This window comes from Colletotrichum abscissum (genome assembly GCF_030869225.1).
Source record: "Colletotrichum abscissum strain IMI 504890 chromosome Unknown Scaffold_49.1, whole genome shotgun sequence".
Taxonomy (NCBI): domain Eukaryota; kingdom Fungi; phylum Ascomycota; class Sordariomycetes; order Glomerellales; family Glomerellaceae; genus Colletotrichum; species Colletotrichum abscissum.
The window spans coordinates 197763-210104 of NW_026850420.1; the positions used below are offsets into that span (position 1 = coordinate 197763).

A 12342-nucleotide genomic window follows, 5' to 3' on the forward strand; every position below is an offset into this window, starting at 1 on the left:
GTGAACGACGCTCGTCGAAGCAGAAAGGAAGCACCACAGCGAATGCGGCTCACCGAGGGCGGCTTTGATAAGAGTAAACACAGGAATAGGTCTCCTGTAAGAGCTCGAAGATGGTGAGAAGAGACGGAGCTGGCTCTTGTTAGATTAGAATGGTGGTTTGCGTCATTACAGCACAGTAACATTGTACACTTAGGTTTTTGATGGAGGACTGGTTGGTGGGCTGAGTAGCCAAGAACAAAAAATATCACCACCTTCCACTGTACTCTCCAACTTCATGCTGTTGTTCGTGAACGTGAGGGCTGTACGGTTGGTGGGACAAGTCAATGGAGTAGTATAATGCCGGCTGCGTAGTCCTTGGGGGAAGTTGGGGATGTGCTCAAATCACCATTCCGCAACTGCCCATATGGTGCAAGAGCTTTCGGTGCCATGCCATAGAGATGCTCGCATCTCTTGCTGGAAAGAGAACTGCCCAATAGCAGTACAAATATTCCAGAGTGATACTCAAGCCGTGACCACCCATGGGCGTTTCCTCTGTGGTTCCCGGCGTGCGTGTCTTATGGAGACGAATGTCAACTTTGTCAGTCGAAACTTGGCTCAGCCGTTCCCTGCACAATAACCTAATAGAAGCGGGAGGCGTTGAACGAAGAAAAGAAAGTTGTCTCTCACGAGCAGATAGTCTACTTGGGATTGAAGTAAGGGACACACACACATACACACGCGACCAGTTATATGGGTTGTCATGTTTCATTCGAATGATTCAACTCGAAGAGACAGCAGTGTAGGGCCCGTAGGTGCCTGACACCTTGCCGGGAATGGATGTAACAAGGTTAACATGCCATTCTGCAGACTGCCGGACCAGACACATACTGGGAGGCAACGGAAAGAGGCTCATCCCCCGCACAATACCTTGGGAGCATCTTGCATTGAAGGGGAAGTTTACTCGTATAAACCGGCGGCACGGCAATGAGTGGGACACACACACCGTCCCGATGCCGCCGGCGTCGGTGCACCACCCACATGAGCCTCCGCCACACGAGCCTCTTTTTTTGTTCTGTTCAGCATTTTTATTTGTTTGCTTCGGAGGGGAGGCTTGCACTGTGTGTCTCGAAGTATGTATAGCTGGCTGTGGCGGTGGTGGTGCCCTGGGCTTTGAAGTGGGTGTCCTGGCCACTGCCTTTTGGGTTCTGGAACCTCTGACGCTCGTTTCCGTAGAATAGGGTCTGGGGGAAGGGAAGGAAGGGAAAGAGAAAGAAAGCTCAAGACTCTAAGCAGTCTGTCATCCCATGTTTACGCGCGGCGGGGAGATGCATGCCGAGACCGTTTCCGGTCAATGCAGGCGGCACCGTGGATGTGTCTTGTTTCTTTTTTTCGCTCTCTTTTTCTCCTTGGGAAAATGCAACGCCTTGGGGAACGTTGTCTGGCGATTCTGATCTCTGATGGTTTGGCCAGCAGGGGAGGGGATATAGACTAGGGGAAGGTCAAGCTGCTCAACGGATGAACGGGGGGGGAAGGGGGCGGGGGCGGATCAGATACGGGAATACATATCTCTCGACTATGAGAACTTGGAAGAGATCTCAGAGAAAGAGAGAGAGGAAGACCAATTTGCGGAATTGCAACTTTTGCGGTGGACCCGACTGGCGCAGAATCCGGCGCGAAGACATCCACGTTGGGAAAACGTTGCTTTGGGGACCTTTCGGGGGGTCATCCCGGTGTGATTTTCTTGTCAAAGGCCCCAGGTCGCAGCGGGTGCGGAATCGGGAAGCCTTTCCCCTGGCGGCGGTATTTCCCTCTTTTGCATGAGAACACCCCTGCTGCGCGGTGCGTGAGTGGTCCAAAGCCTGCGTCCTGCATGCCGCCGTCCTGCGTCCAGTGCCTTGGAAAGCTGGGACTCTTCTTTTTATTTGTTCAATTCACTTTATGGCGACAATGTGGGATGGGGATGCATGAGAAAGGCAGCCGGGCCAAGGTTGGTGGTTCGGAGTACCTTGGTATCCGTACTGTATGCGAGTGCGTAAATTAGTGAGTGAGCACTGAGTGTGAGTGTGAGTATTGTGCCTGCCCAACCAGATCCGTCACTCAATCGGGCGGTAACATGGCCAATGAGGATAGAGCGGTCCAGGGATGAGTTTGTCTGGGATGTCTGGATCTTGCCCCCCCATAAGCTTGTATGGATGCTGGTTGGTCGGCGACGTTCTTTGCGGCTGTGAATCGGGACGGGGTGATGGTTCTGGAATGTCTGGGATGCTTTTCGATGAGCGCTTGAGAGAGTGAAGCGATTGTCCAACCGTCATCGCGAGGCTTGCGAGGGGGGCGAGGTTTTGGGGGGAGGTTTGGTTACCTAGGACGAGTGAGTGAGAAGTGAGGTAGTGGTGTTTCTACCTAGCTTAGCTCCGTGAGGGTTCGGGAGACCCATCTCGCTGAGGAAAGGTATCCTCAATCTCACACGAGCACTCACTCTCACTCAGATGAAATTCTCATTTCTGTGTACAACAATAGCATGCGCGGGGAATATCAGACGGAAAGCGACATGGATGAGGCAAACTCCAACCGCCCGATATTCTCATGCGCTAAGCAAATGGCAGCTGGCATCCGCCCAGCATTGCTTCGAGCTCTCTGTCTCTGTACTTCGTACTCTTGGCTCTGGAGTCCGCGGCCTGGAAACCCCCGTCCACTCATCTTAGAAGAGCTCCCCGTCTGCTACCCGCATCAGAAAAGGTGGAGGGGGTGCTGGGGCCCTTAGGGGGCTAGCAGATGGATGGTGGTGTCGCGCATCGGGACGAGGACGCTGTGTTTTTTTTCGTCTTTGCCTTTTATTCCAATTGTCTTATTTGATGGGGGACCCGGGCGGCGCACGCATTAAAGGAGAACGGCCGCCCGGCTGAGTTTACCCTGCGCTGGCCCGGCGTTAGACCAGACTACTCCCCCCGAAGGCCCCAAGTAGGAGACGACGGCGGCGGCAGCACCCACTTTGCGCTTGGCACTTGCGCGCGGTGCTTACTCTGGAAGCTAATTCAAGCAAGGCAGGCGGCTTCTTGAGGCGTCAGGTGTGGTAATGTAATAAGCCAGGAGGCATCTGATGCGACGATGGGGGGGCAAGACTCGTGGGTAATTGCTTCGTAGGCAACAGACTCAGGTTGTGTACAGTGAGACTCAGTCTCAGTCAGACAAAATCTCCTCAGAATGTCTTTCTCTGTGAAGGCGATGGAGCGTGGAACGAGTTCGGATAGGCGTGCCAGGGATGTTGTTCTTCTCTTTAGCTCGCAGACCGGGTTGTGGGTTTTCTGATGTTTCTGTCGTTGTTGGAATTGTTCCTGGGCACTGGGGGCGTAATTTATGGGTCCTATCTTTGCTTGCAAGCTGCCTGTGCTATCTCGTTTGTGTGTCTGCTCTTGAAGAAAGAGTTAGTTGAACTGTGAGAAAACGAAATGACGGCACTGGGATGCCGAGTGATGGGCTCAACAAAGAGCCAAGGACACGAGGTAATCTCTCTGACAGACGCAGCTTCTTTGAGGGTGCCCGAGGGGATTTTCCAGGAACGGCTACCGCGCCAGTGCCAGTGCCAGTGCCAGTGCCAGCAGCTCCGAAGCTCTCTGCTCGGCTCGACTCGACTCGACGACTCGACACCCTGGATTCCACGATCCAGGTATGGCATGGCTGGTGGCAGTATCACCGAAGGTTGAAGACGAGATTTGTGCTGGTGCATCCAGCATTGGCTGAATAGCTTCCCAAAGCGAATGGGCGACCCATCGGTCGAGGTCCAAGAGGGTATCGCGGTCGCCCATCTCACTTTACGAATTGGACCAATTCAGGCTCTAGCTCCTTGCGAAGCGTGTGATGGGCCGGGATGGACTCTGCTTGTGTTCCCACCATGGAGATTTCTGTAATATGAGCTTGGCGGCACGGCAATGGGAGAGAAATGGGAGATGAGACATGGCGTCTGTTGCGGCGCGATAGTCGTCTGGTGTAGGGCACAGTGCGGATCCGCTCACGTGGTCAGTGCAAGTGGGAGGATCCAGTGGATCCACTCTCAATCTCGAGGCAGGAAAGACGTCACTCGGGCTCACCTGCTGCCATTATCATCCATGTCAATTTGCATTGATTACTGCGTATCCGTACATTACCTAAGATACCTTACGCAGTACCTTAAGGTATCCTCTGCACAAGCGTCAACAGTATCAATATGTCTTGTCAACTGTGATCTTTGGGAACCCCCTTATCGCTCCCCATCTCTCGAGCCTGGCCTCTTCTTAACCAGGACGGGACGGGCTAATCTCACCGGGAAATCCACCCACACACCCTTCCAAGCCTTTTGCTCTCTCTCTCGGTGGGTGTTCTCTGTTGTAATTGAATCCATTAGCTCGTTACTGTTCGTAGCACCCCTGGTCTCTCCCTCTTCCATGATCCATCCTCTCTCTCTCTCTTTCTCTTCGTCTCCCAGGTTCCGTTCCCTTGAAGCTGCGGCCCCCCAGCTTCATCTGCACCTGTAGACACGGGCCAGTCCCTGGCCCTCCCAGTAGACCCCATTCAAGTGTTGCTTCCAAAGGCAAATCATCTCGCTTGTGCCTTTCACGCTCTTTCAGCCTCTGATACGTCGTCCTCTTGAGTCTTGCCAGTCGTCCTCACTTCTCACCACCCCCCGGGCCCTTGGCTGCCATCTGCTCTCTTCCTCATCCTCTCGCCGCCGACGCCTTGTCTTTCTACTGGCTATTTGGGGTTGTTAGCTTTGCTTTTTGGCTCTGCTGTTGCTCTCTTGCTCTCGTTCTTGCTCTCGCTCTCTCGCTTACTTACCCTTCTCTCACTCTCCCGTCTCTCCCATCCTCTCTTCCACTAACCCCCCTCCCCCCAATTTCCAATCTCCTTGAACGCCTTGCCGTTGCTCCATTCTTCGTCCCTCGTCTTCTTTCACGCATCATCAAACTTGCCAAACACGTTGTTCCCGACCTCTTCGGCCGGCCACGTCCCTCACAAAAAAAAACATTCGAGCGATATTCGATATCTGCCTCTTTTTTCTCTTTCCAAAAAGGCCAACCCATTCACTTGTTACCAGCGAACCTTAATTTCTTCCGCGACGTACCTTGCTATTCCCTGCAACCGCTCGCTCGCTTTCTTCTCGCCCACTTTTTTCCCATCTGATTCGAGCACTACCACCGCCAACCATTACGACCTTGCCTTGGGACCGACTCCAACTGACACTGGCCGCCGTAAACCATTGCCCCCCCAGGCCCAGCCACTTTGCCTCGCCCACCTAGTCATTCCATTGGCGCCGCTTCTTGCGCGACTGAGCCCAAACCATCTTCCATTCTCCGCGTTCGACCGACAACCTCACCGGGACGTCGCCTTTCCTCCTCTTCCATTCCATCCATCGCCCACCCGCGTCGATCTTTTACTTTCCGACAATTTTCCTTCACCTCGGACCGCGTAACGAGCTTTGCGAATCGGCCTTTTACGGCCGACAACAGCTCACTTAAGGGGTTGAGGATTCTGGGAAGGCTTGCCGGTCCCCAAGAAGAAAGGAGGTGAGTGACGACACTCCATGTTCACCTCTGCTTGAGCCCTCGACGCACCCTATCCGCCATCAATCTCGTGCTCGCGCGACACACCGCCTCACCGAGGGAAGAGGCATGCTCGCTCGTCTGTTGGTCCCGACCCACGTTCACGCGCACCGCTTGCTCCGTCTCGGATGGCCACCAGTCGACAAACACGACCTCGGTCATGTCTTAGACCTTGGAATGAGAGGCAGAGGCGGTAGTGTCATGATTGATCTGAATGAGCCTACTGGTGCTCGCCAGCCCCTCCTGGGCATCGTCGCTTGATTCATGCAGAACCGTTGGTCTTGCTTTGGACGTCTTGGCTAACCACCTCCCTGCTCTAGCTCGACAGCATCATGTCCGAGAGACCACAACCATCCAACCCAGACAAAATCACACCACAGATTCAGCAAAACGGCCAGTCGAGTCAAGAAATGTCCAAAGAAAAGGTGCTTCTGGCGCCAGAGGAGGGTGGAAATTCAAAGAAGGGTAGGGGCTTCCTGCATGTACCGTCTCGGTCTTCCTCGCAGCGCAATCAATCCTCCCCGACGTCGACAGGGCTGAGCGGAGCAACAGTCAGCGATTCGAGAAACAGCATCGGCGGACGTTCGAAGGAGTCCAAGGGTAGCTTTTTAGGACGCCATCGAAATGGCAGTGTCGGCAGCCACCGATCCGGCATCGAAACCGAACCTACCAACACCCCCGGCAACACGCAACCGAATTCTCCCGTGAACCCCCCTCAGAAGAAGAAGAAAGGAGGGCTTTTCGCCCTTCTTGGGTGCTGCGGTGTCCCCGACAACGCGAACGCGATTGAAAACGGCGACGACGCTGTCCACAAGCTCGACAAGCTGCCCGCGAGACCAACGACCGCCAGGTCTCGACAGCCCACCCCGCAGGACCAACAACCCGCTTCGAACAAGCCGCAAATCCAGGAGAAGCAGCCGCAGCCCGAGCAGCCAATGACGGCAACCGAAAACAAAGGCAAGCGTGTGTCTGGAGCAACCACTGCCGACGATTCTACTGTTGGCGGAGAAGCTGGCGAATCCAAGCAAAACGTCGTCAGCAACGCCGGAGCTAGTAGTGCTGCACCCGCGATCACGGTAGAGTCGACCACTGGAGAGAAGACCAAGGAAGCGCCAGTGCTGGAAGCAGACAAGAAGGATGCCGAGGGAGACGAGGCGATGCCCGATGCGACTCCCGAGCCCGAAGAGAAGCACCAAATACCGCCCCCGGTAGAAGATGCGCCAACTAGCCAGCAGCTGCCGCCCCCTCCTCCGAACCCGCCGGTATCAGCTCCTATCGATGAGGCCATTCCAGAGCAAAAGTTCTTGTTGCCACCCATTGCACCTGAGTTCAAGGGCAAGAAATGTCTCGTGCTTGATCTGGACGAGACCTTGGTTCACAGTTCATTCAAGGTAAGCATTGAAGCTGATTTTTGGCCCTATTCCACAAAAAATGCTCACAAATCTGCAGATTCTCCACCAAGCCGATTTCACTATTCCCGTCGAAATCGAGGGCAATTATCATAATGTTTATGTGATCAAGAGACCAGGTGTGGATCAGTTTATGAAGCGCGTTGGCGAGCTTTATGAAGTGGTGGTCTTTACTGCGTCAGTCTCAAAGGTAAAACCGTCCTCCTCACCCAATCACTTGGTTCTGTATGCTGACCCATCCAAAGTATGGCGACCCGCTGCTAGACCAGCTCGATATCCACAAGGTCGTTCACCACAGACTTTTCCGCGAGAGCTGCTACAATCACCAAGGAAACTATGTCAAGGATCTTTCCCAGGTGGGAAGAGACTTGAAGGACACCATCATCATCGACAACTCTCCCACGTCGTACATTTTCCATCCCCAGCACGCCGTTCCCATTAGCAGTTGGTTTTCAGACGCGCACGATAATGAGCTGCTGGACTTGATTCCCGTTCTAGAAGACCTCGCAAAGTCGGATGTCCAGGACGTCAGCCTGGTTCTCGACGTTACACTTTGAAGCTAAAGATACCAATTTCTTTTCTTCGTTCATCACCTCCGAAGAAATTTGCAGGACCGCGTGTCCCATCATAGCGGCAGGCGTTTGGGTTGAGATGGTTCGTTTCCAGCAGGTGTAGATGTATCACTGTCTAATCTTACCTTATAATGAGCATGGTGGAGGTACCAGACCACTGAGCCAGCTCACGGCGGCTTTCACGCAGCAAAGCTCGATGGCCGCATTTCAAAGGACCGCGAGGATGACAATTTCCATCAAAGAACCTCGGGATCGGAAAGGGAAAAAAAGTCAGGGCACTTTGGAGCTTGGGATGGCCGAACCGGGGCAGCTGGGGCATGTCTGTCACCTGGTGCTTCTTCGTCGGCATTGTTCGAATAATGCGGTTGAGGAACCCAACGAAAGATACCTGTCTGTCAAAGACCAGTCATCATGAAGAACAAAAAGGCGGCTAGGAATACCATGGGTCCTTGTGTTGGAATCTGAAGGGGATGATGCCCTTTACGTGGCAGGATTTTGTTTTCCCTTTGTTCATTTTCTATGTCTGAATCGTACCCTCCACCACCACCACTAACACTACCCCCATACTACCACCATTCTCCGGGAGTCTGCAAGCAGACATTTCATCTTCCTGCGTTTATAGCCGGCAATTGTCGATAAGGAGAGCGCTGTTGCAGGAAAGCGTTGCGTTGTGTTGTATTTCACCATGCGCTGCATAAGCTGGCGCCGTCAGATGGAAGCTTTCAGCTGCAGAACGCGGCTGCTTCCTAGATATACAGTACCCTCAAATTCAATTGAAAGCATTCACAAGATTCTCAGTGCACGGCTGTATTTTTCTAAGGGGCGGAGTGAAGGGGGGAAAAGCATGTGCTACGACGAATTACAGTATCTGCATCTCGCAATGACAGGATGACCATGTATGCCACAGGTAAACTCAGGTGGTGAACTTGACTGGTCTTGCCAGGATTAGGGGCACAGTGGAGTTTCTGGGAGCCGCTAGCCCGCTACGCTGAGCAGCCACCCATTAAGGTATGTTCGCCGCCCCAGGGGGTCTGGAACGTCGGGTCGGAAAATCCCCTGGGCGGCGCCCAGCTGGTCCCCTTTCCAAAACTGTGGCCTCAACTCTGCCACTTTTGAGCGCAGGTGCACCCCCGACCCTCTAGAGAGCTTGAATTTCCATCATCACGCCCTCCCGACCGACCATCCACATCCCACACCATCCTTTCCGAACTTTGATTCTTCTTCCCGCGTCGACTTTTTCGAACGAATTCTCCTGGTTTCCGAGTATCCTGTAGCGATCTTGGATCTTGTCCCTCGTCACACTCCTTCACAATGGTTAGTTATTCTTCTTCCGACGGTAATGGCCAGGCTGGTCCCTCGGAGCTCCCCCTTGCCAAACTGCATGTCGTGGCTTCACTTTACCACGTCGCACGCGACTCTTTGGGGCATTGAGCACCAGCTGCCAACACTGGAGTATGCGCCTGATTGCAATCGGACAATGCGCGCGCGCGCCGAGGCCGCAAGACCTACCAATGTGGCCGAATAGGAGCAAATCGCTAATATTGAAATTGTGGCATCGCAGTCTTCCCCTCGACCTTCCTCGCCCGTTAACGGAGCCGGCGCTGCCGCTTCTGGCGCCAGCGTCGCGCGTCCCTCCTCGCCCACTCCCCCCGGCGGTCCCAGAACCGCCATCCGTCGCCGCGCGGCTGCCGACCAGAAGGAGAAGATTGCGAATGCGCGGCCGAACAGCACGAGAGCTGCCGGTGCTGGCGGTAGCAGCAGCACCATGCTGAGTACGTTCCCATCCCAATGACGTGTCCTTCGATCTCTCAGAAATAGTGTGGTGGATGTTGGCGAAGTGGTTGGAACCGAGGAGAATTGGAGGCGAAGGAGCTCAATTGATCGTCAACAAAATGAAGGCTAACCATTGGATTACACAGGACTCTACACCGATGAGTCTCCCGGTCTCAAGGTCGACCCCGTCGTTGTTCTCGTTCTTTCCCTTGTTTTCATTTTCAGCGTTGTCGCCCTTCACAGTAAGTTTGACCCATGGATTCATCACTACCCAAATAGAGCAGCTAGCTGACCCAATGGCGCAACAGTCATTGCCAAGCTCACCCGCAAGTTCTCCTCTTAAGCGACTTGAGAGGACACCTAGAGGAGATGCAAAAGCTAGCCTTGGATGGAGCTCATACAGCTTTGCGAGGAACCGCAAATGCCAGGGTGATGCTGCCATAACCCAGACCAAAGGGATGCCAATGCGACGACAAAGAAAGAGATACGTGCTTGTCAAGGCACAGACTGCTTTTGGGACATGCGAGGAGTGGAAACTGGCATAAAAAAAACAACACAAAAGCAACCTCTTGACGATAATGGACAGTGGAGTGCCTGCTTGTGCTCGAGAGGGGGAGTACTTTGGTTGAAGAGGCAGAGAGCATGACTGATGCGCGCCGCTGTATTATACCTCTTTTTACATTTTATTACGCTTCTAGTCTAGATAGTCCAACATGACTTCTGGAACCCAACATTGTGCTATTTCTGACTAAGGGCAGTGGCTACCCCTCCACGTAGCTGTAGTCTTCAAATCTTAGCCAGGCGGAGATATCAAAGTTCCAGTAAGTTAGACTACCAGCTGGTCCAGACTACCCATGCGGCGACACTGAGCTCAGTGGGAAGGAAGGTGACTGCTCAGGCGAGAAGCTCGATCCACCGTCCCACAATGGCGACCTGAGAGGTGGAGGCAAATGATTTGTGGTATGGAGTTGACGACTTGCTTAGGAAGAAATTCAGGAGTCTTCCTAAAACACCAATTGTTCGGAGAAACTTGACACAGAAAATGAAGTCTTCCTGTGTCCCGAGTTAGCAAGAAATGAGCTTGGTTCAATAGCTGTTCAACTAGTGTCGCACGGGAACACGTGAGAGGAAGCCAGTATCCGAACTCATTTTGGGAGGTGACTAGAGAGGTTCCGCGTGCGCGTGCCTACGATAAGTTGCAATTGGAGGAAATGCCCGTCCCCACTTAACCCGTATCTCCTTCCCCATATTCTCTTCGTAAGCCAATTACCAATTACCACTCTCCCGCAAATGACTCGGTTGGCCACTCTGTTATCCACTTGCGCACAAAATCACTGTGGATAGATACTTATTGGCAAATCTGCCGGAAGATTCCAACGATTCACCGAGAGCAGCTTAGCTGTCTTCCTCCCCTTGGTGTAGTTGGTTCATCACGTTCGACTGTAATGGTTACATTGTCATCGAAAGGTCTCTAGTTCGATTCTGGAAGGGGAGAACCAAATCTTTTGCAGCTTGTCGTAGTTATTTTTGGTGTTCTTGATTTACTGTTCATTCTCTTTCGTTCCTGCTTTTGTGCTTAGTGTCTACTGATCACTTTTGTTGCTCATTCTCATCCATACTTTTGTCGTATTCACCCAGGAATATGTGAAGCTGTTGGTGGACTAGATTCTGGTGACGATGGATGAGATGTAGGTTCTGTAAGTATAGCCTGTGGAGTTGAAGAGTTTATTGTTGCCTGATTGACTTTTGTGCTGCATTGCCGCACTCTACACCACTCGACTATCAACCGGGGACCTGTTGTAACCCGGAAAATAATCGCCGGCCAAACCTACTTGTGTAGGATGCCCGTGATGAACCATCACCTCGGACTGCTCCCGCCTACTATCAAAAAGCTCTTTCCAACTGCAAAGAGCCATGACTCTTAACAGCCTTCTCATGGGTATGAAATAGGCGGTCACCTTTCAATACCATCCAATCTCAGATGTCTCATATGATTGGTGCCTCGACGGAAGCAACCTCCGAGCTGCCCTGGGACCGGAGAATAGGATCATGACCGCACAGCCAACGCTCCACGCTTCCACGCGTCCCTCAGACCGGGACCCGGACCCTGGTCCATCTTTATTTGGTCCCCCGAAAGTATCCTACCAAGACTATAACTGACCAGCGAACCAACCGGAAGACATCTTATAGTCGCTGCCTAACGTTTAACCTAGGCCTGCGGCTCAGACGTCGAAGCATTCCTCAAAACCTCTACTGGATTATTCCATAGACATTATCTCGTGCCTGAGACGCGTGTTGAATGAGCGGGCCCTCCCTTGTCTTCCAAACCCATCATCTCTTGGTCTTGAGTCTTGTGGCTGTGCGGGGTTCCAGAACCAGGTCCAGCTGGCCCTCTCCGAAATCGTCCCATCAAAACATCCCGTCATTGGCCTACCCGATGCCATCTTTCTTGGAGGATCTTCAACGCCTCCTCTCCCCCACGTCCTCAAGCCATTGGACGAATGATGTTGCGGAAAGGGAGGTGGACGTCATAGCTCTGTCTCCCCCGTCCATGGAATTTCAAGCCGGGAGCGCCCCGTGCCAGTCGCCCCAGTCCAGTTCGCTTGAACTGAGGCGTTGAACCTGTTGATGCAACCTTTCGGATGGTTGCGTAGGGCGGTGCTCATATGGGTTACCTCCCTCCTCCAGGTTGCCCATTTGCTTCACCTTACAAGGCAGTGGAGGCCACTGGGAATCTGGGAAGCCTGGCGGAGAAGTCGCTAGTGGCCCCCTTATCCGCACCCACCCCACCTCTAATCTGACCCTCGAACCCACTGAAGCTCCAGGGTCTTTCTCACGAGCTTGATCATCTCAGCTTTTGGCTCCGATGATGAAACGGGGCTGAATACTTATGCTGCCGGCCTTCGCTCCAGCACCTCGCTTGTCACTGCACCTGATCCTACCTTCTGACTATGCTCTATCTTCCCATAACCCAACTCAAGAACAATCCCGTTCAGCAAGATAATTGCCCACACGCATAACTGCCCATCGTGCCAC

The 12342-nt window shown here is 53.2% G+C and overlaps 3 protein-coding genes across 3 annotated transcripts; 2 read left to right on the plus strand and 1 right to left on the minus strand.

Moving 5' to 3' along the window:
- Window positions 1-5729: 5729 nt before the first annotated feature.
- Window positions 5730-7518, plus strand: CABS01_13954 (NLI interacting factor-like phosphatase; the record flags this gene model as incomplete). The annotated part of the gene is made up of 4 exons (XM_060547295.1): window positions 5730-5804; window positions 5873-6943; window positions 7002-7151; window positions 7207-7518. 4 exons carry the CDS (start codon window positions 5730-5732, stop codon window positions 7516-7518), a joined length of 1608 nt encoding a protein of 535 aa, XP_060394408.1.
- Window positions 7519-8844: 1326 nt separating this feature from the next.
- On the plus strand, window positions 8845-9649 carry CABS01_13955 (protein transporter SEC61 subunit beta; the record flags this gene model as incomplete). The annotated part of the gene is made up of 4 exons (XM_060547296.1): window positions 8845-8847; window positions 9095-9305; window positions 9453-9548; window positions 9615-9649. The coding sequence occupies 4 exons, from the start codon at window positions 8845-8847 to the stop codon at window positions 9647-9649; spliced, it is 345 nt and encodes a 114-aa protein (XP_060394409.1).
- Window positions 9650-11072: 1423 nt separating this feature from the next.
- CABS01_13956 (uncharacterized protein) lies at window positions 11073-11243 on the minus strand (the record flags this gene model as incomplete). The annotated part of the gene is made up of 1 exon (XM_060547297.1): window positions 11073-11243. The coding sequence occupies one exon, from the start codon at window positions 11241-11243 to the stop codon at window positions 11073-11075; it is 171 nt and encodes a 56-aa protein (XP_060394410.1).
- Between the last annotated feature and the right edge of the window lie 1099 nt (window positions 11244-12342).